Source organism: Ictalurus furcatus, chromosome 2 (assembly GCF_023375685.1).
Source record: "Ictalurus furcatus strain D&B chromosome 2, Billie_1.0, whole genome shotgun sequence".
Classification (NCBI taxonomy): Eukaryota; Metazoa; Chordata; class Actinopteri; order Siluriformes; family Ictaluridae; genus Ictalurus; species Ictalurus furcatus.
This window is the reverse complement of record NC_071256.1, coordinates 28647587-28671307: the sequence shown is the minus strand read 5'-3', so window position 1 is coordinate 28671307 and position 23721 is coordinate 28647587. Positions and strand designations below refer to the sequence as shown.

Sequence of the window (23721 nt, the reverse complement as noted above, 5' to 3'; positions counted from 1 at the left end):
GATGGCACATTATCAGTGTTGTAATTAAAAATATTATATAAACCTTCACAGTACTGAAATACTTTGTGCTTGCCTTGTATTTTCTCTTTTGTATCATAATCATTCTGTAGTTTCAGTATGTGTAAGCCTAGGTTATTTCTAGTTTCACAAAAATAATTAAACATAATATTCTCTGCAGTGAAAATACCTACAGCTTAGATCAGCTAAAACCGCTGATCCTGGTAAGCAGAGAGGCACACAGATTATGTTAGGGCAGTTGTGTTTACAGACGTGTGACACGGACAAGGCAATACAGGGTTCAAGTATATACAAAATACACAAGAAGGGGAAGGCTTAACCTGTGAGACTACTTCCTGTAGCACCATTTTATATTTGGACAGTCATATTTAAAATGGTGGTTTGTGAATCTCCACTGCATCTATGACTCATACAGAGAATAAGAGTTCCTATCAAAGTAGATTTGTTTGTTGAAATTTCACACTTTATATAATTCCACAATGCACTACTCAAAGATTGTTTGTAAAATGGATGGAATTAGCTATACAAGTCTACCACAGCTAGTCTTTTATATTCTTTCTTACTAACACTGCAAAGAGGAACCACTTGGGCCAAAACATTGGTGCAATTGAAATTTAAGGATTAAATGCTGTCGTTGAAGCCCATCCAAATTCCCCTATCAAAGGCAGTCATCCTTAGGTAGTTGAATCATCGCAAAAATTGAACTAGTGCTTCTACTAAGCCATTAGGCCTCAATGGTGCTCCCATGTTATATGGCCAAGACACTTTATTTCTATGATATTCCTGTCATGAAGTTCTCTCATACTGGAGTTGTCCTCCTGTTGATGCTGTCATTCAAGTCTTTGGGAAAACAGTTGTGCACCTGCAGGAATCCAGAGTCATGTTCAGGGCTATAGGAGCTGTCAGTGCCCGATTTCAGCGGGTCTCTGCTCAGGGTGTACATGTTGATCTCACCCAGAGGCACGGAGCTCACCATCTTTATCCCAACTGGAGAGGCCTCACGGGACGCTTCTGAAGAGCGCGAGCTGGAGCGCGATTGTCGCCGCCTGAAGCGGAAACTGGACATGCGCGAGTATGGTGAGGAGGATGAGGTAGACTTGATAAACTCTCGTCGTGCCTGGCAGCGCACCTCTTTGTGCTTTTCGATGTAGATGTTCACAGCGAGGACAGCAACCGCCTCCGCGACGATGAACGAGAGAGCTCCAAAGTAGAACGACCAGCCGTAATTGTATTGGCTCTTCTTGTCCTCATCGCGCTTGTCGCTGGGATCACCAGTGTTGCTGGAGATGTAAACGATGATCCCAATAATGTTGCTCAAACCTAAAACATTATAGAGATATTAGTGCAAAGAATTATATTGTTTGGTCTTCTTGCTCAAACTTGATTGAATATTTTAATTTCATGTTGTTCATAAATTAAACTCATTGAAGTTCAATAAAAAAGTAAAAAATGAGGGATGCATCAATACCAATTTTTTTCCAGATCGAGTACTCATCAATACCAATACTGATACCAAAATGAGCACCCTACTTAGTGTTAAGCAATAAGGGACCTCCTGGACCATTAAAAAAAAGGTTTGTTTATCATGGTTGCTATGTGTGCTGCTAGCAATGAAAATAAAGCTGCTGTAATACCTCCTCTTGATATTTTCACAGAGCACTTTGAACAGTAATTATGAAATACCTTCAGATCTTATGTTACACAGCATCATGTGGTATCAGATCGTAACATATTTTATGAGTGATATCGAACCAATACCTTATACCAATATCAGAACTGTTGGTAAAAATCTTCCATGCAGATGATTTATAGGCCACTATGTCATGCAACAAAGACTGATAAATCTGTGTGGTTTACCTGCTGCCACAAACAGGATCCCTGCACTGAGCAAAATGTTATTCCTCTTGTAGTAGATGCGTCCTACTCCCACACACAGCCCCCCAAGAAATAGTAGAACGGTACTGAGAATGGGGAACACACTGGAGGCACGTACTATACCTAAACACACACACAACCAGGTCTGTGGTTAGTTGCCAAATACTGTATTCATTTTGTTTTACAAGCATGACATGCACATTATAGGTGGAGAACTGAAACAGTGTTTAAAAAGGCCAAATATTGTTTAAAAGAAAGTCACTCACGTAGGAGGTATTCTGAGCTGTCGGTGTCATAGTCGTTGTCATTTGGAAAATGATTGATACGGTAACAGCTTCCTTTGTTGAGACCTAAAGATTAATAAAGTTGTAGTTACAGTTACGATGGAGTGATATATCAGTTATTAGATATAATGTAATATCTAGCTGCTGCATTTTGCACAAGCTGTAGTTTATTGGTTATGGCTTTAGGTAGTTCAATTATACAATTATAGTAGTTTAGGTGAGTAAATACTAAAGCATGAATGAGTTTGTTGAATTCGGAGATATAGCATAACCCATGCTATATTCCTTAAATTCCTTACCAGAGCCATTGCACAAGCATTTGGCATAGTAAATAAAACAATTTGAAATGTCCTGAAAAAGAAAGAAACCACTGGTGTACTAACAACCAAAGATGGTCGGCCAAGGAAACAACAGCTGATGACAGAAAAATTGGGTGAAGGTATCACAATCCACAATTCAAAGAAGACTTTGAGAGCAGAAATATAGAGGCCATACCACAAGATGCAAACCACTCATCAGCAGTGAGAATCAGGAAGCCAGATTGAAATTCACAGAGAAATACAGAAATGAGCCATAAAGTTCTGGAACCAAGATTAACCTCTACCAAAGTTATGGAAAGGCCAAAGTGTGGAGAAAGAAAGGATCTGCTCATGATCCAAAACATACAAGCTCATCAGTCACGCACAGTGCAGGTAGTGTCAAGACTTGGGCTTGCATGGCTGCTTCTAGAACCGGCTCACTAAAATGTATTGATGATGTAACTCATGATGGTAGCAGCAGAATTAATTCAGAAGTTTACAGAACATTCTGTCTGCCAATTTACGAAGAAATGCATCCAATCTAATTGGGAGGAACTTTATCATGCTGCTGCAACAATGATCCAAAATACACTGCTACCTCAACAAAGGACTTCATCAGGAAAAAATGTGGAAGGCTTTACACTGGCCAAATCAATCACCAGACCCAATTGCGCATGCATTTCACCTCCTGAAGAGGAGACTGAAGGGAGAAACCCCACAAAACAAACAACTTCAAGCCTGGGAAAGCATCACAAAAGAAGAATGCATCACTTTGGTGATGTCAGTGGGTCACAGTTATTGCAAGCATGGATATGCAACCAAATATTAAGTGTTATTTATTTACATTTATTTTAATACTATCTGTTCAGTTACCTTTGCTCACCAAAATAAAAAATTGGGTGGTCTGACACCAAAGGTAACATGTTTTAAGTTCTTTAACGCATCTAGATGTAAATATCAGGAAACGAAAGCTGAAATTCTGATCTGTTGTCTCATGTTCATCTTTTAATCTCAAACTCAAATGTCTCAAGTGTATAGAAAAAGCAATAGAATTGGCCTTACCATTCCAGTACTTTCAGAGGGGAATGTATATCTATATCAAATTTATTTGAGACTTTGAAAAATGATTTGAGAACATTATATTATTTAAGTTTACCTAAACTAACAGGAGAGATATGTAAGACAGATAAGAAAACACTTTTATAAGAAAACAGTTTTAACACAGTTCTCCCTGGAAAGCAAGAAGTTGTGACGTAATATGGCAGTTACTAAATATCTTCCTGTACAACGTAAAGCCCATATCTCAAACAGTACCGTCAAAATAGAGTTTATCAGCAATGTGCAGTGGTATGTCTTCTTCTCCCTGAGCTCTATGTGAAGCGAGGCAGACTGCACCCTTTGACACAGCTTTTGTGGCCCAGCTTGGCATTAATTGGGTCTGGTGGTTAAAAAGTAGCATCAAATTAATTAGTATTAAATAGGTCTGAGAAACTAGGCCACATTTTCTCGTCTAGTCATTGTAGTAAAAAAAAAAAATAAAAATTTCAGGATTGTTCTGTGAGCTGTCTTCGGCTAGCAAGAGCAGCATTACTGTATACGAAAAGCTGTGACAAATCTTTTATACTCATACAGCAGGGGAAATAAGTATTGAATGCGTCAAAAAAAAATTCAGTAAATATATTTCCAATGAGGCTATTCACATGAAATTTTGACCAGACTTTGGCATTAACTCAAGAAATCCATACATATAAAGAAATCCAAACATTAAAGTCCATAAATGAAGTTATGTGTAATAAAGTGGAATAACACAGGAAAAAAGTATTGAACACGCTAACTGAAATTTATTTAATACTTAGTGGAGAAGTCTTTGTTTGTAATAACAGCTTCAAGATGCTTCCTGTATGAAGAAATTAATCAGCCGCAGTATTCAGGTGGGATTGTGGCCCGTTCTTCTAAACATATTGTTATTATATCTTGTTCAATTGGATTAAGTCAGGTGATTGACTGGGCCATTCTAACACCTTTTTTTCTCTGAAACCAATTGAGTTTCCTTTGCTGTATGCTTTGGATCGTTGTCCTGCTGGAAGGTCCACCCATGTCTCATCTTCATCATCCTGGTGGATGGCAGCAGATTCTTCTCTAGAATCTCCTGGCAAAGGGCTCCATTCATCGTTCCTTCAATTATATGAAGACTGCCAGTACCATGCGATGAAAAAACACCCTACACCATGATACTTCCACCTCCAAACTTCACTGCTGGTATAGTTTTTTAAGGGTGATGTGCAGTGTAGGGCTGCAACTAACGATTATTCTCATAATCGATTAGTTGCCCGATTATTTTTTCAATTAATCGGACGGGGTGGGGCAAACTTTCAGTGCCTTTTTTTTGGTTTATTTAAAATAAAATCCGCAAACTGAGTGTTACAAATATAAATTCAGACTAAAACTTTACACAACTGTTTGTCCAAAACAGAAAAGAACCCAACACACAAACACCCACACACACAAGAATATATATTATTAATTTAGGACTGTAGTTTAATTCTGTGCTTTTTGTGAATCCATAAAAAAATTAAAGTAAAGTACTTATATCTACAGTATCTCACAAAAGTGAGTACACCCCTCACATTTTTGTAAATATTTGATTATATCTTTTCATGTGACAACACTGAAGAAATGACACTTTGCTACAATGTAAAGTAGTGAGTGTACAGCTTGTGTAACAGTGTAAATTTGCTGTCTCCTCAAAATAACTCAACACACAGCCATTTATGTCTAAACCGCTGGCAACAAAAGTGAGTACACCCCTAAGTGAAAACGTCCAAATTGGACCCAATTAGCCATTTTCCCTCCCTGGTGTCATGTGACTTGTTAGTGTTACAAGGTCTCAGATATGAATGGGGAGCAGGTGTGTTAAATTTGGTGTGTTCTCTCACACTCCCTCATACTGGTTACTGGAAGTTCAACATGGCACCTCATGGCGAAGAACTCTCTGAGGATCTGATTATATAAAAGATATAATCAAATATTTATAAAAATGTGAGGGGTGTACTCACTTTTGTGAGATACTGTAACATAAATATAAACTAACTAAATAAGAAAATAAGATAAATATATATATAAAGATAGATAGATAGATAGATAGCATTATTTTTTATGGATGCACAAAAAGCACTGAATTAAACTCCAGTCCTAAATTAATAATAAAAACTCACTTTCACTGCACCTTGTGGTTTCTGTTACTTGGTGCCTTTAGACATATTATTTTACTTTTGATCATAGTGTTTTAATTAGACATTACAGATCTTACTCGCGCTACACTCTATCACCAGGTCTGCATCACGCGTGAGGAGCAACGTGGCCTCGTTACTAACAAACCACTTCCGTTATAATAAACAACAGAATTTACACTGCAAGCGCGCAAATACAACATGTAATGACAATAAACAGGAATTAAATTAAACCTTTTAAGCAACTCGCGACCGCATCACTATCATGCTTCCATGCTACACAAACTCCTCTTTATGAAATTTATAAATCTTCTCGGGGATGTGTAATAAAGAATGCTCCCCTGCCTTAGGGGACTTAGAGGATGCACACTTTCTTCCTCAGTCACGTGACGATTTCGCCTCCGTCTGATGAGGACTGAGGTCATGCTGGGAATAAAAGATAACGCTGACAGAAACAGTAAACTGAAGAAAGTCATTGTTGGTGACTCTGATGCTAAAGCTAGCAGTGTTGCATTACGTGCGTGTGACGTCAAGCTCCATCGACTAGGAAGTGGCTTATAGTTCCGGTTAGTAAAAACCTGCTAGTGTTCCATTTGATATTACCTTTCTAAAATTCACACTCGACGGTAGAGTACTCCATGTACAGTGTAAGTGTATAGTACGTCATTTGGGACACAACTTTATTATTTACTCTCCGAAGCGTGTTGTCGGAACAAAAGTAACGTAATGAGTAAATGTACTATGTGCTATGCACAGACCAACTAATCGATAATGAGATTCGTTGACAACAATTTTCATAATCGATTTTTATCGATTAGTTGTTGCAGCTCTAGTGCAGTGCCATTTCTTCTCCACACGGTGTGTAGTATGACAGCCAAAAAGTTCAATTTTGCTTTGAACTTTTTTTGTTTTTTTCAATTTTGACCAGACTACACTCTCCGATTTCATAGGCTTGTCCAAATGAGTTGTAGCAAACTTTAAACAAGCTTCGATATGCCTTTTCTTTAGTAATGGAGTCTTGCGGGGTGAGCATCAGCAGTGGAGTGCATTGCCTATTATGTTCTCTGTGACGATGGCACCTGCTGCCTCCAAGTGTTTCTGGAGCTCTTTCCGAGTGGTCCTTGGCTCTTGGGCTCCTCGTCTGACTATTCTTTTGACTCCCTGGTCAGAAATCTTGTGAGGAGATCCTGTGCATGGCCGGTTGATGACGGAGTGATGTTGCTTCCACTTGGAGATAATGGCCCCAATGGTGCTTACTGGAGGATTCAGAAGTTTTGAAATACGTCTGTATCCGATTCCATCAATATGTTTCACAACAATAAGGTTGTGAACGTCTTGGAAGAGCTTTTTGCTTTTACCCATCATGAGTTGTTTCTTGTGTGACACCTTGGTAACAAAAAGCCTTTTAATAGACCATCCATTTACTAACCCAGCTGATATTAATTTGCACAGATAGGAGGTATAATTACTTTCTAATTACTTATGGATTTCAGCAGGTTCCTTGCCTTACCTTGCCTTGGAGAACTGCTTTTTTTTAGCATGTTCAATACTTCATCCTGTATAATTCCACTTTATTACACATAACTTTATTTATGGACTTTAATGGTGTAAATTATTTAAATTTCTGGATTTCTTGAGTTAATACTGATGTCTGGTGAAAGTTTCATGTGAATAGCCTCATTGGAAATATATTTACTGAAAAAATTTTTGACGCATCCAATACTTATTTCCCCCACTGTATATGTACCATTTTATGCATTTATATATACACAAGTATGATATTTGTGAATATACTGTATACTGTATGTTAACATGTTTTTGTCCAACCTATTTTAATAAAACTGGCCTAATTTACATATCAATTGATTGTAAGGACCCCCCAGTCAGCCTGAACCTTGGACAACCTGTGTGTAGACTGTATAAAAAAATGTAGCATTCTTTATCAAATGGAATCTAATAGACTATTCCTGAGTCATGACCAAATATAGGATCAACATGTGAAAGACGTGAGCATGCAATGATATCCCTACCACAGACTTTTTAAAACTTATGTACAACATTGCACCAAAATGTAACATCACAAAATAACTTCAATTGAAGTAAAAAGGATTTTCGTAAACAGGGTGCTTTGCCATTTGGTCTCCTGGCATGGTGCATCAACAGCACCAGCAACTTTTTTCACTGCTACCAGATTAGGGAAGGGTTGGGCTATTTTTAATCACACAGAGCCCAGAAAAAGGTCTTGAGTTTGTAATTTGCAGGATACGTTTCTACTATGCATGACAGTGAACTGGGGTTGACTGGTGTCAAACTGTGATTTTTAACTGGAAATTATACATGCAAACTGGTAAGTTACTGTGGTAATTACTGGTAATTACTCAGTTTGCATTTCCAGCCACTTCTACAACTGCTTCTACCATTTTAAAGCAATATGATAAGTGATAAGTTCCTCAGTTATAGTGGAATGTCTGATTACAAAATTTCTGTGTTGATGTGTATTTTTAGTAGTGCAGAAAAGCGTTTAACATTACTTGATATGAAAAACATTATTTAAAAAAAAATACTTTGGACTACTTTATATAGTTATTATCCTTCATTCAAAAGCAATGAATACAAATATGAATAAAAAAAAAAAGTTTTAAAAAAAGCACTTTTTTGGCCCTGGATGTCCTAAATTTTTGTTTAAGCTATTTCTTTCTACTTCATAGTGGAAGAATGCATAGTGCTTATCTAACACTTAAAACCCATTTAATTAATTCTCCTTGGTCAAATATCTGAACAGCTTTCATAGCCTGAACCTGAGAAACCCTTATATCCTCATACATCCTTACATCCTACTAATAGTTTTATAGGTGTAATTGTTTCTTCAGGCAGTTAAACTGAAAAGCAGTTCATACAAATGTAGACAATCCAAAATCCATCAGACATGCGGTTCAGTCCTTGTATTAGAGAACAAAGTGTGTGTAGAGAGATCGAATTGAGTGACTTGAGATGGCTGATTTATGAGTGAAAGTTATTAGCCCAGTGTCTGTGGTGCGCCCAGTCTCATAAAGAGGAAATAAAGCCCTTCACCTAACAGAAACACTCTCATCAGACAGAGAAAGAGACCGTATGTGTGTGTATCTGGATGTGTGACAAAATGAGAGCTCGGTCCCTCAAGCCTGCCTGGAGGTAACAGCACTCGGTGCTGAGCGCATGTTCTCCATGGCAACCTCAGGCTGTTTCAACAATTCGATTTCCATAATGTCTCCAAGGGTTCCTATGACATCTTCATTGTGGTTTAATACAGCAGGCGGCGAACCCTCCCTTTCCAATCCCACCTCCCCAGCTGACACGTGCAGTGCCCAGACTGATCCCTGCACAGCCTACAGCTGTCACACCACTGGCTCCGCTTGACACATGGGAGCACTTTGCTGTTCCCGTGAATTAAGGTGACAGAGCCAATCATTGGTCTGTTAAATTTTCTATTGTGCTGTTTCTGCTAGGACATGTTTGGATTTTTTGAAGAGCACATGAACAGATAATATATTTTAAAAGGATACAAATACAGATGCGAACAGGATCAGCACTATTTTTTTTTTTGTTAGAAAGCTTGCCAGAAAAGGTTCATAGGGCAACTGGCTAAGACAAGACTTGTGCATCGGGAATGAGACCATGCAGGAAGCAACAAAAAAGTTGCATGAGTGGGAGGTTTTTACTTTCATGCAAGGATGAGCAAACAGTCAGATATGAAGCTTGTAGGGCAAACATTTCAAGATCAGCGTTCATTAACATGAAAATGCAGCATTCATTTATCCTTAGCCTGGTCCTGGTTGTGGTGGTTTAAATTAGGCTAATAGTTTGCTTGTATTTTTGATAAATAGAGCTTACTTAATTTGTTAAAACACATCATAGACAGGTACAAACAAAAATAATAACTCTAGGAGCAGTATTACAAAATTGCACATCTCTAGTTGAGACCAGTTATGAGCTCAAGTGATGTAGCTGAGGTTGAGGAACTGTCAGGGTCGGAATTCACACACCATGCAGACAGTGCTGCCATTTCTACCTCTGGGTTTTTCCAGTGTTTCCTGTGGCACAGTGGTATGGCCATATTTTATATAAACAAATGATAATAAAAAATGAAAGAAGAAACTTCTGGTTTATGCCACGCCCACTTCAGGTTTAAATCTACAGAGAGATATGGATATTTGGAGTAATAAACAGATACAGATAGTAGAATTGTGTTACACCTTAAATTGAGATTTTGTTTTATTATTATTATTATTATTATTATTATTATTGTTGTTGTTGTTGTTGTTATTTTACAGTCCTTACAATGCTTCTTCTCTGTATAATGCAATAGGTGCCAAATTATGCAAGAATGAGCCATGGGAAGGTCAAGGGCTTGAAGGCTGTGCCTGGCACATGCTCCAAACTTGTAATCGTTCCCATTACTCAGTCACTGAATTCAAGCCCGATGGCTAATTAGAGACTACGTGGCCTTTCAGTGCTGCATTTTAATTACACATCTGTGGCGCACACTGGGAATGGAGAAGTGACAGCACTTCCGCCCTTGAAACATCCCCAACCTGGCAAAGGAAATGATTATATCACCAAGGGAAAACAAATACAAACACTCAAGACTCAGATCCATACTGACCCAAAGCAAATGTTATCTCATGGGCTACGAGAAGCCCTCCTGACAGCCATATATCGATGCTCAAGCTGTCTTGCCCTTTTTGGGTTGATCATTGACCTTTAAGGGATTCGCATCAAAATGTTCTCAAGTTCGTTCTTGCTACACTGGGTTGATTTTTAATTAGCATATTCTTGAACAAAAGAGATATGGCAAATTTCTTCCATAATACATCATTTCACCAGGCAAAACAGCAGAAAAACCGTCGCACCCCATGACAATTGTATTTAACATTTACAGAAATAAATTATTTTCTATATCATCCAACTAGCTATTACTTGTCACACTGAGTAACAGTGGAGTTGGTCAGTTTTATAAAAGTACTGATGTCTCCACTGATATATCAGAAAAGTGTATTGTCATCATTATATCAAGATCACCCAGCTTTACATATGTCCAACTGTAGCTTAAAGAAAATACATTGAGGATATGCAAAATATCCCTAATGTAATACAGTGATTACTTCAGTTTCCCTTCAGGATTTCAGCAACCTTCAGCACCTTGAGTCTTATTCACAGTTTTAGTCCCTACAGAACAGCTGTTTACTACTTGGGCCTGATAAATGATGCTATTGTATCGTGATGTGATTACACGCTTGTTGACTGGATAGGTATAATCACACACCAGGAAACCTTGTTAAAGCTCCAGGAACACAAATGTCTCCATCATGAGAAAAAAAAGCAGTTGCTTTCAAAATGAGTTTAATGTTCTTTTTCATTACCATTCTCTTTGAATATGTATGATGGATCGTGATGTTTTCGTGATTAAATGGCACTCTCTCTCTGTTGTGTGTACAAGGCTGAGTGAGATAATGAGTGGGAAAGCTAGTCCCTCCTCTTGAATCAGGGTCACCAGCATCATGTTGCATTGGGGAGAAAAAAGGCAATGCGTGTCTCATTTTCTTTTTTGGTGGACAATGACAAGAAGCAATAGATTTGTCTATTTTTAAAACCTTGGCCATGTTACCATAGCGATATCTGACACGTTGTTGCCAAGCAACAGCATCAAATACAATAAAGGCATGAATGAAGGCAGATACTTAAGAGGAGACTCTTGACTGCATACACTTTGCAATCCATTCACCCCTCTCCAAACCAAGAGAGAGAGAGAGAGAGAGAGAGAGCGAGACAGACAAAGACAGAGTGAGAGAGAGAGAGGTCTTAAGCTCTATTATGAAGGCTAAACTTATAAACATTTATGAATGAGTGCTGGGTGGCTTTTTGAGCTAAACTTTGTTAACATGCTTTCAATTATCCTTGTTTTCCTTTATCAGCATATGATAATGATATGACATCAATACCACAAATTACGTCAGGTATTGTCAGTACTCTGACCAGCTTCATTATTCCTCATAATTATTAGTCTTATTACTTTTATCCTTATTTGCACCATATATATATATAATAGAAATATACAATATTTCTATTTATATATTTATATATAAACACTGTTAGTCTGGTCTTGGTTAGAAAACTAAATATTGTGATACGTGTTGGATATTGTGAAAATGCCTTTGAGTATCGCGGTATGATATTTTTTTGCCATATCGCATCCCTTGTTAGCAGTATTCCCAACAAACACGCAATATTTCCCTTAGCATTTGGTTCTACTTAGGTTATTTGTTGGGAACCATTTCATAGCGTTCTGGGAATGTTCTGTTTTAGTGATCAAAGAAATGTTCTGGGAACTTTTAAACAAAACGTTAAAGAGTTAAAAGCTTGTTTTTAGGTATCGTTAGGTAAGGTTCCAGTAACGTTTTTTATGGTCTCATAACAGGAAGTCTGCTTAAATGTACAGCGTTAACTTTGTTAACTAATATAGAACTCTATGAATCCCCCCACCCCACCCCACCCCACACCACCACCACCACCACCACACACACCCCACACCACCACCACCACCACACACACACACTTATCAGAGGAGAACCAAATGCTAACGTTAGGGAAACGTTCTCTGTTTGTTGGGTTATAGCTTGCACGCGCTAATGACATGACACACGCGACGCGTTTTTGCGCACAAAACGAAGTGCGTGCTTTTAACACTAATCATGCGGTCTACCCAAAAAAAAAAATCAAAAAGACGGTCTGAATGTGACACAGGTTTCACTGCAAGTTTTCTCGCGCTGTTTTTGTTTTCCTTCAGTTGAAAACAAGAATCAGGTATCTGACCCTTACCGTACCTTCTATACAGCAGATCCTCCAAAGCCCGGAGTGCGTGAGATCACCGCGCGTTTTCTTGGGTTGAGACTGAGTGTCGTCCGAGGTGAGATTGGTCGCGTTGCAAATATACGCCCTGGAGTACAGCCAGTAGTCCGTGCCGATAGCGATGGTCATAAGGCTAAACGCCACGAAAGCACCCACGGTGGCCAGGAGCAGTTGAACCGCACGGTCGCACCAAGCCATCGCGCCTCATAATAATCTCTCACTCGGCCTTTCTATTTTTTTCCCCCTCGCACGCGTGTGCGTGTGTGCGTGTGTGCGCGCGTGCGTGTGTTTGGCCACAGCTCGCGCTCCTTTTGTTCCCGCGCTCGAGCGTCAGGGCTGGTTAGTCAGCGCGCGCACCCGGAGCCACGGCAAACTTGCGCGAGGGGAAAAGCGCGCGGCGCCTCCACGTGTCACTGCGCTCAGCGGGAGCCACTTTTAAATCACCGCGGTTCACTGTAATCATTTTTTCTTTCTTTTTTTCTTTTTCTTTTTAGCACAAACCAAGTCGCTTGTCTTCTCTCCCGTCTAGAGTTTACTCAGACTAACTGATATGGCTTTTCATATGGCTCAGTCTCAAACCCCACCTTCAGTCACACTAACCAATGAGAAACAAACAGTAGGAGACCCTCTTTAACTCGATTGATGGGAAGAGGGGGATCTTAAGATCCTGTAGGGCCTGAAACGAGCTTGTCTTCCAGAAATGACCTCATCTGTGATCTGTGAATTTGTAGCTCTGTTGTTCGTGGAAATAGAAATGCAGTGGACTTTATTATGTTCTTACTCATATGAAACCCCCTTATAAAATCTGCTATAGGGTGAACTAAGGAAAAGTTATGGTTGTAGCTTCATACACGCTCAGGAATAAAGGTATCTCGCTGGTCTGGTACCGTAAGGTGTATATCATTTGTGCCTTTAGTATCTTTATATACAATGATCAGCCATAACATTAAAACCAGCTGCCTAACATTGTGTAGGTCTCCCTTGTGCCACCAAAACAGCTCTGATCCATCGAGGCATGGACTCCACAAGACCTCTGACGTTGTGCCGTGGTATCTGGCACCAAGACGTTAGCAGCAGATCCTTTAAGTCCTGTAAGTTGCGAGGTGGGGCCAACATGGATCGGACTTGTTTGTCCAGTACATCCCACAGATGCTTGATTGGGATTGAGATCTGTTGGAAATTGGAGGCCAAGTCAACACCTTGAATGCTTTGTCATGTTCCTCAAAGCATTTCTGAACAATTTTTGCAGTGTGACAGGGCGCATTATCCTGCTGGAAGAGGCCGCTGACATTAGGGAATACCACTGCCATGAAGGGGTGTACTTGGTCTGCAACAATGTTTAGGTAGGTGGTACATGTCAAAGTAATATTTTCATGAATGCCAGGACCCAAGGTTTCCTAGCAGAACAGCCCAGAGCATCACACTTCCTCTGCCAGCTTGCCTTCTTCCTATAGTGCATTCTGGTGCCATCTCTTCCCCAGTAAGTGATGCATATGCACCCAGCTGTCCACATGATGTAAAAGAAAATATGATTCATCAGACCAGGCCACCTTCTTCCGCTACTCCATGGTTCAGTTCTGATGCTCAGGATGTCCATTGTAGGTGCTTTCGGTGGAGGACAGGGGTCAGTATGGGCAGTCTGACTGGTCTGTTGGTACGTAGCCCCATATGCAGCAAGCTGCAATGCACTGTGTGTTCTAACACCTTTCTATTATAGGCAACATTAACTTTTTCAGTAATTTGTGCTACAGTATCTCTTCTGTGGGTTCGGACCAGACGGGCTAGCCTTTGCTCCCCACGCACATCAGTGAGCCTTCCCTGGATCACTTTTGGTAGGTACTAACCACTGTATACCAGGAACTCCCAAGAACTGCTGTTTTGGAGATGCTCTGACCCAATCGTATAGCCATCACAATTTGGCCCTTGTCAAAGTTGTTCAGATCCTAATGCTTGCCCATTTTTCCTGTTTCCAACACATCAACTTTGAGAACTGATTGTTCATTTGCTATCTAATATATCCCATCCCTTGACAGGTGCCACTGTAATGAGATAACCAATATTATTCACATCACCTGTCAGTGGTTTTAATGTTATGACTGATTGGTGCATAACTGAACTTTAGGGACAACAGAGGTACATTCTAAGCTTTACTCTAATTATTGCAGCTTTAATAAGTTATTTAAAGGTACAATAATGCAATACAAGCAGCATATTTTATTGTGCTGTTACTTGTGACAGAATCCATCACACCTTTCAAAACTGAAGTAATGAATGTATTTGTCACTGGCCCATTTTTACCCGATCACAGGCAGGACAAGCTTCTTAATTTTTAATTCAATATTTTTTAACATAGAATAATAGAGAATACTCTTGTCAGTAAAAGAGTTCTAGTAGATTTGGTTTAAAGTGGTCCAAGTTACATGACCTCATCCTACTGCTTTCAACTGTAGGCTATATGAAATTATGTGATTTTAATTTTAATAACAATGACACATTTCATGAACAGGTGAACATACAGTCCCACCCACTCACATACCAAGCTACCCATAAATCCATGGTGGATATCAACAGTGAAATAGCGCTGAATTGATTATTATAAAAAATTGCTGTGTGACTATGTTTGACTGAGTAGGCTAAATCTCTCTGTGAGATGTGATGCCCTGGTGCTGATCTTCTGAGCACAATTAAGCCGATCCTCATGTGGAAGCATTAATATTCCTTTGTTTACTGAATATAGGCCTGTATCAAGCTAATGAATCAGTCTGTTAGTCTGTTTTTGCTCAGCTTAAAGAGAAGCCACTCACTTCCTCTCTCCTGGGAGTGAAGCTTTATTTAGAGGTGGATTATTTTACTAATCAACCCAATGAGCAACACTACATTGCCAACCAGGTGTTTGTTTACTTCTCTGTTCACCCCAACATAGCAACACTGAACTAAAGTGATCATTCATTAGCCAGAACTCAAATGATGCATTCACGTATTCATTAATACGTGAACATAGATGGATTGTATATAGTTTAACAGCAGAGGACTGTGTACACTGTACCTGACCATGTCACATGACTGTCTGCACCTGTTCTCAATCACTCCCTCATCAGTGTTCACCTATATAAGTATGCAAGTATATATAAGCCTCATTCTGGGTCAGCCTCACTGTGTGCGTACAGTAAAATTATTTCTGATATACTGGAAATATATGAAGAGTTATGTTGGAAAACACATTGCTATTGATGTATTAAGTAATTGCTGGGAATATGTAAACAAAAAAAGAAATGGGATTTGGATGGAGCATAAGCCTCTTAACAGAAAAATATCAGATTGCAGAGACTGTGTGTAATATGTCGCCTGTATGGGGAGAGGTACTGGCATGGACTTTTCCTGAGGTTGAAATTGATCTGGAGATATTAGAAAAGATAAGGGATTGGGAGGAAATGGGCATGATAACATCTAATGTAAAAAAGAATGTTCAGGGAAAATTTTATGAAAGTCTACAAATATATACAGATGGATCAAAAGATCCAACCATAGGGATTACAAGAATAGGAGTGTATATTCCAGTATTAAGTGTAGAAATGTCAAAAAGACTAACAGCTAATTTTTCCATATATTCTGTAGAGATAACTGCCGTCATAATAGGTTTAACATGGGTAGAGGAAATAAGACCTGACAGAGTAGTTATATGTTCTGATTCAGCATCAGTATTAACATCATTAGCTACCCAAAGATCATCCAAAGAAGATTTGATGAATGAAATACTCATGCGCTTGTATCGTATTCAAATGAAAAGTGGGACAGTCAGATTCTGTTGGATACCAGCACATAAAGGGATTCATGGAAATGAAGCTGCTGATGAGTTAGTGAAGAAGGCTTTAAAAATAAATGAAAAGGATATTAGAGTACCTCTAGGTAAGGGGGAAATAAAATCTATTATTAAGAAAAATATTAAGTAAGAGTGGCAAGAAATATGGGATAAGGGCAAGAAGGGAAGACATTTGTATAAAATAAAAACCGGAAGGAAGAGTTTATAATAACTAGATTAAGGCTTTGTCATACAGGATTGAACTCTTCATTGGCTTTAATAGGAATCCAAAGAAATGATTTATGCAAATATTGTAGAGAAAAAGAAACTGTAGAGCATGTCATATTTGATTGTAGGAGGTATATACAGGAGAGAAGGGTATTAATACAATATTTAAACAGTAATGGACATAAAAATAGGGAGTTGGAGAATCTATTAGGAATAGTGGTTAATAGAGATAGGATAGGATAGGATATAGGGTTTTGAGTATATATAGGTTTGAGTGATAGAATTTAAATATATTAAAAGAACAGATCTGGGTTGTAATGCATCAGTCTGGATCCAGAGGGACTCAGTGTGTTAGCTGGAGGAGCTGAACACGCAGCACCAGCTGACAGCTAGGTCCTGATGGATCTAGACTTAGGGTAAACAAGTTAATTTTTTAAGGGATTAAGAGAAAGGCATGGAATACGATGCATTAAACTGAACAGTAGGTGGCGGCATGTGCTCATGACACCAGTCCTACATTAAAATAAAAGAAGAAGAAGCCTCACTGAAAAGTAATTGTTCAGTTTCTTTTGTGTTCTGGTTTTGATCTTTGCCTTCGCTCCCGTTTTGGATAACTGTTTTGCCTTTGATACCCTGTTTGCTGATCGCTTGACCCTGGACTGTTTTTGAGCACTGTTTCATTTGCTTTATGATTTGGATTTGTCTGCTTATTTAATAAACTACATGCTCACCTGCATTTACATCCTGCTTCGAGATTACTTTGCCTCACTATGGATGCAGCAGGAGAGCAAAAGGAATGTCATGCCAAGATAACCATGCCGGCACTTAACTCCATCCTTTTTCCTCAGTGGACCTTTTTGATTCCCCCTGAACCATATGATCGATTTTCTGTTTTTCTGGAAAGTTATCTCCTACAGTGCTGGGGTGGACCCCAAGCCTGAAGAGAAGCAGTGGCTGGGGTTCATGTTATCCCAGTTCACTGGCCCAACCCGCCACTGGGAGTAGCTCATGATTACCACGAGATCCAGCGGCGTTAGCAGCGTAGCCCAGATTATTGGACTATTAATAAAAATTTTTTGGTGAGGGCCAGCCTGTCGGACATACCTGTAGACAGGCAGATAGGGCAGCTTCCACAGCCCAACTCCAGCCTGAGACCCACGAGGTGGTCTCCTCTGCCGAGCTCCAGCCGGAGCTCAATGAGGCAACCTCATCTCCAGAGCTCCAGCCTGAGACCCACAAGGTGTTCTCCTCTGCTGAGCTCGAGCTGGAGGTCAAAGTGGCGACCTCATGTCCAGAGCTCCAGCCTGAGACCCAGGAGGTGGTCTCCTCTGCCGAGCTCCAGCTGGAGGTCAGTGAAGCATCCTCATCTCCAGACTCCAGCCTGAGACCAACGAGGGGGTCTACCCTGCCGAGCTCCAGCCGGAGGTCAACAAAACGACCTCTCACACCAAGTTCCTGTCTGATGCCGATGAGACGGCCTCCCAAGCCATGCGTAAGATCTTTACCCATCCTCCTTCCTCTACTGCGGATCTCGCTCAGCAGGCCAATTCAACTGAGAACATAGCTCAGCCTCCCTGCTTGACTGAGGATGCCACTCAGCCCCCCTGTTCAGCTTAGGATACCAGAGGACATTGGATATTGCTCCCCCCTCATGTTTTGCAAAGAGCATCGCTTCCCCCTCTGGCCTTGCGGAGAACTTCGCTTCCCATGTGAACTCGCGGAGAGAGTCGCACCCCCCTCTAGCTCCATGGTTAACGTCGCTTCCCCCTCAGGCTCCGCCTTGAATTTTGTTCCCCCTGCTGGCTGTGCGGTAGTCGTCGCTCCACGCCCAAGCCAGGCCGGGGATTTTGCATCATCGCTCTGTGGTACGGAAGAGACCCCACATCTGTATCCCAGAGAACATGTCTAGCGTCCTCTTTCTGGCCCTGCGAGGAATGAAACTCAGTTGAACTTGGAAATCCTTAGGGACATCTGGTCTGGGTGTACAGGACCCTGTCCTAAACTTATCACGTGCTTCGGGAGCCACACATTAAAGGGGGGGGGGGATTCTGTGATGTAAATACCAGAAAAGGGACTAGTGACTACGATTCGCATCAGACAATGCAAATCACCTGACCACATCACATGACTGTCTGCACCTGTTCTCTCATTCACTCATCACTCACTCATCACTGTTCACCTATATCAGCCTCATTCTTTTTCAGCCTCACTGCAAAGTAATTGCTCAGTTTCCTTTGTGTTCTGTCATTACCAAGTCGTTTATTTTGCTCTTTTCCTGGTTTTGATCTTTGCCTTTGCTCACGTTTTGGATAACTGTTTTGCCTTTGATATCTTGTTTGCTGATCGCTCGACCCTGGACTGTTTTTGACCACGAGTTTGCTTTACGATTTGGTTTTGTCTGCTTACTTAATAAACTACACTTTATTAACCTGCACTTGCGTCCTGCTTTGAGTCTGTGTTGTACCAGCTATAACTTTCAACTGGGCTTGGGAATTGACATCATGTCGTGCTACATTATGGGATTTTGGTTGAAGCCTATTTTGTCACATATACTTTACAGCACAATGAAATTCCCAGCTTGTTAGGGAGCTGGGGTCAAAGCACAGGGTCAACCATGATACAGCACCCTTGGAGCATATGCAGTTAAGGGCCTCGCTCAAGCAGCAGCTTGGTAGTGCTGGTGCTGATTGAACCCCAACCTTCTGATCAGTAACCCAGAGCCTTAACCACTGAGATACCACTGCCTGATTTGGAAACTACCAATAGGGTGGTGGGATGAATCAGAGTTACTGTTACCACCCAGAGGTTGCTTATTTTCCTACAACATCACATCCAAAAGTATTTCATTCCTCTTACACTAAATCAAATTTTGATTACATTACAAGATTTATTTAATACAACAGGTTTTTGTAGTTTAAAAAAAAAAGTTTTATAGTTACAAGCAAGTTAGCAGCGATAAACCGCAAAACTCCTCTGTCCTGAAGACTTTTTTTTAAAGTTACACCTCTGCTTGTAAAAAAGCATTGACACTGGAGAATCCTTTCATAAATGTTAAATAAACGTGTCTTCACAGAAAACTGTTAGATAAAGCATCATTTATTTAATGTGTTTATGTGGCACATCTGCCAAACAAGTCCCTGTGACTGAATAGTTACTGTAGAAGCAATATTAGAAGGAGTGTTTCTGCTACAGCAAATTAATCACCACTTTCTGACCAATCAGATTCAAGAATTCAAAAGCAATTTGGTATGATCCAAAGAAATAATGTTGAACAAATTATAGCCTAGGTGAACCTGACAGACTGAAATACCAATGGTTTTAGGAGGCATGACCTGAGTGTTATTTCCACTATTTACGTAGTTGCTATGAAATGTTGTTCTTCACAGCAATTTTACATTTTTATCGTTTCCCTACTGTGTTACTGACATTTAAAATAAGCATATTTGCTTAAGATATCTTGCAGATTTGTAAATAAACAAATAAATAAAGGCATATTATCCATTTCCCATTCAGAAAATCATGGGGGATGAAAATGTTTGCAATCAACTGCAGCTAGGTGAGTCAGTCTTAGATAACGCTCCTAAAAGGTCTGGGCTGGCTCAGCCATCGTTCCTCAAACATCACTTATCAACCACTCTTCACGTCTCAGTTCTTATATTTAAGATTGTGGAGTGAAAAGTGAGGAAAGACATCATGTCTGATGGCTGATTTTTCGTTTGACGTATGACGCATTTCAAGATTTGACAGAACTGCATTTGTTCAGAGACTAACGAATGTTAAATGTACACCGTGTCTCCAGCTGAGCCTCTGCATGCTGGTTGTTGCGGAGGCTGTGTTTAGCTCAGCGGATCAATGGAGGATGTGTGACTGGGAGAGCAGTGCAACACTTTCACTCCCCACACACATTCACTGACTGGGGATTTAGACAGGAACACACTGATGAAGGGGAACAAGTGATTGTCAGACATTTTACCTTTGGCTCTGTGCTCCATTTTAGAGAATGGCTTGAGTGGCAGTGAAAGATTGGAGTTACGTTTTGTTTAGAAATGTTTAATCTATTCATTTAATCTATTCCTTTATTTCCTTGGATGTAATGTTACTGGGTTTTCTGTTTATTTTATATGATCTGTCACATATATGATCTGCACATCACATACACTGTAAATGGAATTTAAAGAGCATTTCAGAGCTTTGCAGGCTTTTATCGGGATTATGTTTATTCAATTCATAACAACAACAACAACAACAACAACAATAACAATAATAATAATAATAATAATAAGCTTATAAACAGTGTTTATTAAAATACAATGGTGCAATTTCATCTAGAAATTTTTCCATGTCTTCTTGACTGTGTTAATTTATGGTGTGCAAGTGAAACTAGAACATGTTGCAGAGCTTCCAGCTGTGGTGGCAACACAGGCGGGGTGTAAAACAAATCATTTGAAATAACAAATTAACACCAATTAGTATTTTACAAGGTAGGGAGATAAGATACTGCATCACTTAGCATGCTGGACTCAAAGGTCAGCGCTATGTCCTTTATTCACTGAGACATGTATTAGATGAAGCACTTCATACTTGTTGAAATGTGGCTGTAGAAAAAATTTGGCTGTACAAATTGTCCATTCCATTCTCACTGTGCGTACTTACATATAAAAATATATATATATATATATATGAAATACGTATTCTGACTGAGATACTGTAGTTTTTCTATTCACTGATCAGAATATTATGTTTTTAAAATAACAGGCAGGCCCACTCTTACAGGCAGATATTGGTTTTGTATTTTTTTTTCCCCCATAATCTTAATAATAAGCTGCTGAATAAGAAATCCTGCAACTCAAGGATGCTACGACTAAATGAAACTCAGACGGTCTTCAAAAACAAAAGGTCACATATTTTTTTTGTTTGTTTGTTATTGCCTCTTAGCTTCCTGAAAAGGAAACACTCTGTTGATGGTGCTACACAGAAGCATTATTGGTTCCTTTAGAAGAACAAACTGAAGGACTCAGCCATTTTGACCATCAAGTATTTGAACTCTGGAAATAAAACTAAAATGCACTTCTACTGGCAAATAAATTGGCAAATAAATCCATCCATCCTTTGTCCATACCACTTATCCTACACAGAGTCGAGGAGGAGCCTGGAGCCTATCCCAGGGAACTCAGGGCACAGTGTGGGAGACACCCTGGATGGGGTGCCAAGCCTTCGTAGGGCACACTGGCAAATAAATGAGAAAGAAAATTTCTGATGTTGACCTACTTAACAAAAGATGAAAGTTGTTTGACCAAGCGGGCATTACAACAGGAAAAAAGATTTGCTCTTAAGGGCTCTGGATTTAACTTTCTGTTTCAAAGAGTGCAGGACCTGCTATCAAATGCATACTTACAGTACATTCCTCACTCTCTTAACTACATACCTCTGCTTTTAGTTTGACTGTAGTTACTGAATAATTCATTGTACATAGTGAATAAAAAGTTAGGAGTTTAGGGGGCTGATGTTTTCTAAATTATGCTCTGCAATATGTTCACGAATGGGTGATTATCTTGTCCAGTGGTTTTGAACTAGTAAAGACAAACACTGCCAGATTGGATGGACTGTATTTAGCCTAATGATCATTTAAACCCTATCCAATTTTAAAACAAAACAAGACCATTCTTTTTTGTTGTTGCATGCAATTATTTAAAAGAAAATATATTTAAACTCTTACTTACCATCTCAAGGCCATTATTTCAATACATAACTCTTTTTTTTTTTTTTTTTTTTTAAATCTTGGGGTGATCATACAGTACATATTTTATAGTGATTCATATATTTTATTTTATACGGTATAATGTATAGCTTATGTAACGATCACTAGCTCACTTGATACTATCAGTACTATGAAGTATCATTAAGTATAGTATCAAGTACAGTGTCCACTAGAAGTATTGGCAACCTTCATGAAAATTAGCAAACATTAATCTATAACAAGAATAACATGTAATAAGTGATATTTTGAGCTAAAAAAAAAATAAATGAACATTGTTTTATTTTAAAGTGCTCTTCCTTCAAACACACAAAAATCCTACGTTAATTACTGCAATTTTATTTTCTACAAAATACTGGTTTTTAAAATGATCAGCACCCTTACAATTCATATTTTGTGATCCTGCCTTGGAGAGACAGTACTGAGTCTCTTCCTATAATATCTAACAATGTTTGAGTCACTTGTGGCAGGATCTTGGTCCACTTCTCCATGAAAAACATTTTAAGCTACTTTATATTCTTGGGTTTGTGCATGTAGACTTCCTTCTTCAATTCAGAACACAGGTTTTCAACAAGGTTCAAATCTGGAGACGGAGATGGCCAGTGGAAAACATTGATTTTGTGATTCTTTAACCAGTTCTGCATTGAATTGGAAGTATGTTTGGCTCATTTTACTGAAAGTCCTATATATGGCCAAGTCTGAACCTCCTGGAAGAGGCAACCAGATTTTAGACTGGAACTTAGCAAAATTCATGATGCTGGGCGGCTGCGGCTCAGGTGGTAGAGCGGGTTGTCCACTAATCGTAGGGTTGGAGGTTCAATTCCCGGCCCACGTGACTCCACATGCTGAAGTGTCCTTGGGCAAGACACTGAACCCCAAGTTGCTCCCGATGGGAAGTTAGCAGCTTGCATGGCAGCTCTGCTACCATTGGTGTGTGTGAATGGGTAAATGAGACAGTGTAATGCACTTTGGATAAAAGTGTTATATAAGTGCGCCATTTGCCATCAATCACAACCAGCCACAAAAATGTCCTCCACTATATATTACAGTGAATATTTGGAGCTTTTTCTTGTATGCAGTTCCCTTTTGTCACCAAACATGTTGATGGTAGCCTGACAATTTTTTTTTTTTTGTTATCTGTCCACAACAGATCCATATGTCAGCTGTAGTTCTGATGACAGTTGGTGATGTTCAGACTCTGCATTTTGTGCACTGCTCTCAGGAACAGCTTATTGCTTGCAGTGCTTCCAAGCAACTTGCTGCAACGAAAGTTGCATTTAACAGTTGACAACCACCTGAACTGGCTAGGGGCAGAAGATTCCTGAAATACCTGGATGGGGCAGAACAA

General features: G+C 39.5%; 1 protein-coding gene across 1 annotated transcript; it reads right to left on the bottom strand.

The window, feature by feature from the left end:
- Positions 1-48: 48 nt before the first annotated feature.
- cacng4b (calcium channel, voltage-dependent, gamma subunit 4b) lies at positions 49-12789 on the bottom strand. Its single transcript, XM_053612917.1, has 4 exons — positions 12567-12789; positions 2160-2243; positions 1876-2016; positions 49-1338 (listed from the first exon to the last, which is right to left on the bottom strand). The coding sequence occupies exons 1-4, from the start codon at positions 12787-12789 to the stop codon at positions 818-820; spliced, it is 969 nt and encodes a 322-aa protein (XP_053468892.1). The 3' UTR covers positions 49-817.
- Between the last annotated feature and the right edge of the window lie 10932 nt (positions 12790-23721).

What these genes read in the sequence shown, in the direction of transcription:
- cacng4b (XM_053612917.1), bottom strand. Translation starts at nt 12,789, where the DNA reads ATGGCTTGGTGCGACCGTGCGGTTCAACTGCTCCTGGCCACCGTGGGT. An exon ending in CAGCTCAGAATACCTCCTAC is followed by an intron (nt 2,017 to 2,159) that starts GTGAGTGACTTT and finishes GTGTGTGTTTAG; the next exon opens with GTATAGTACGTGCCTCCAGT. An exon ending in GATCCTGTTTGTGGCAGCAG is followed by an intron (nt 1,339 to 1,875) that starts GTAAACCACACA and finishes ATAATGTTTTAG; the next exon opens with GTTTGAGCAACATTATTGGG.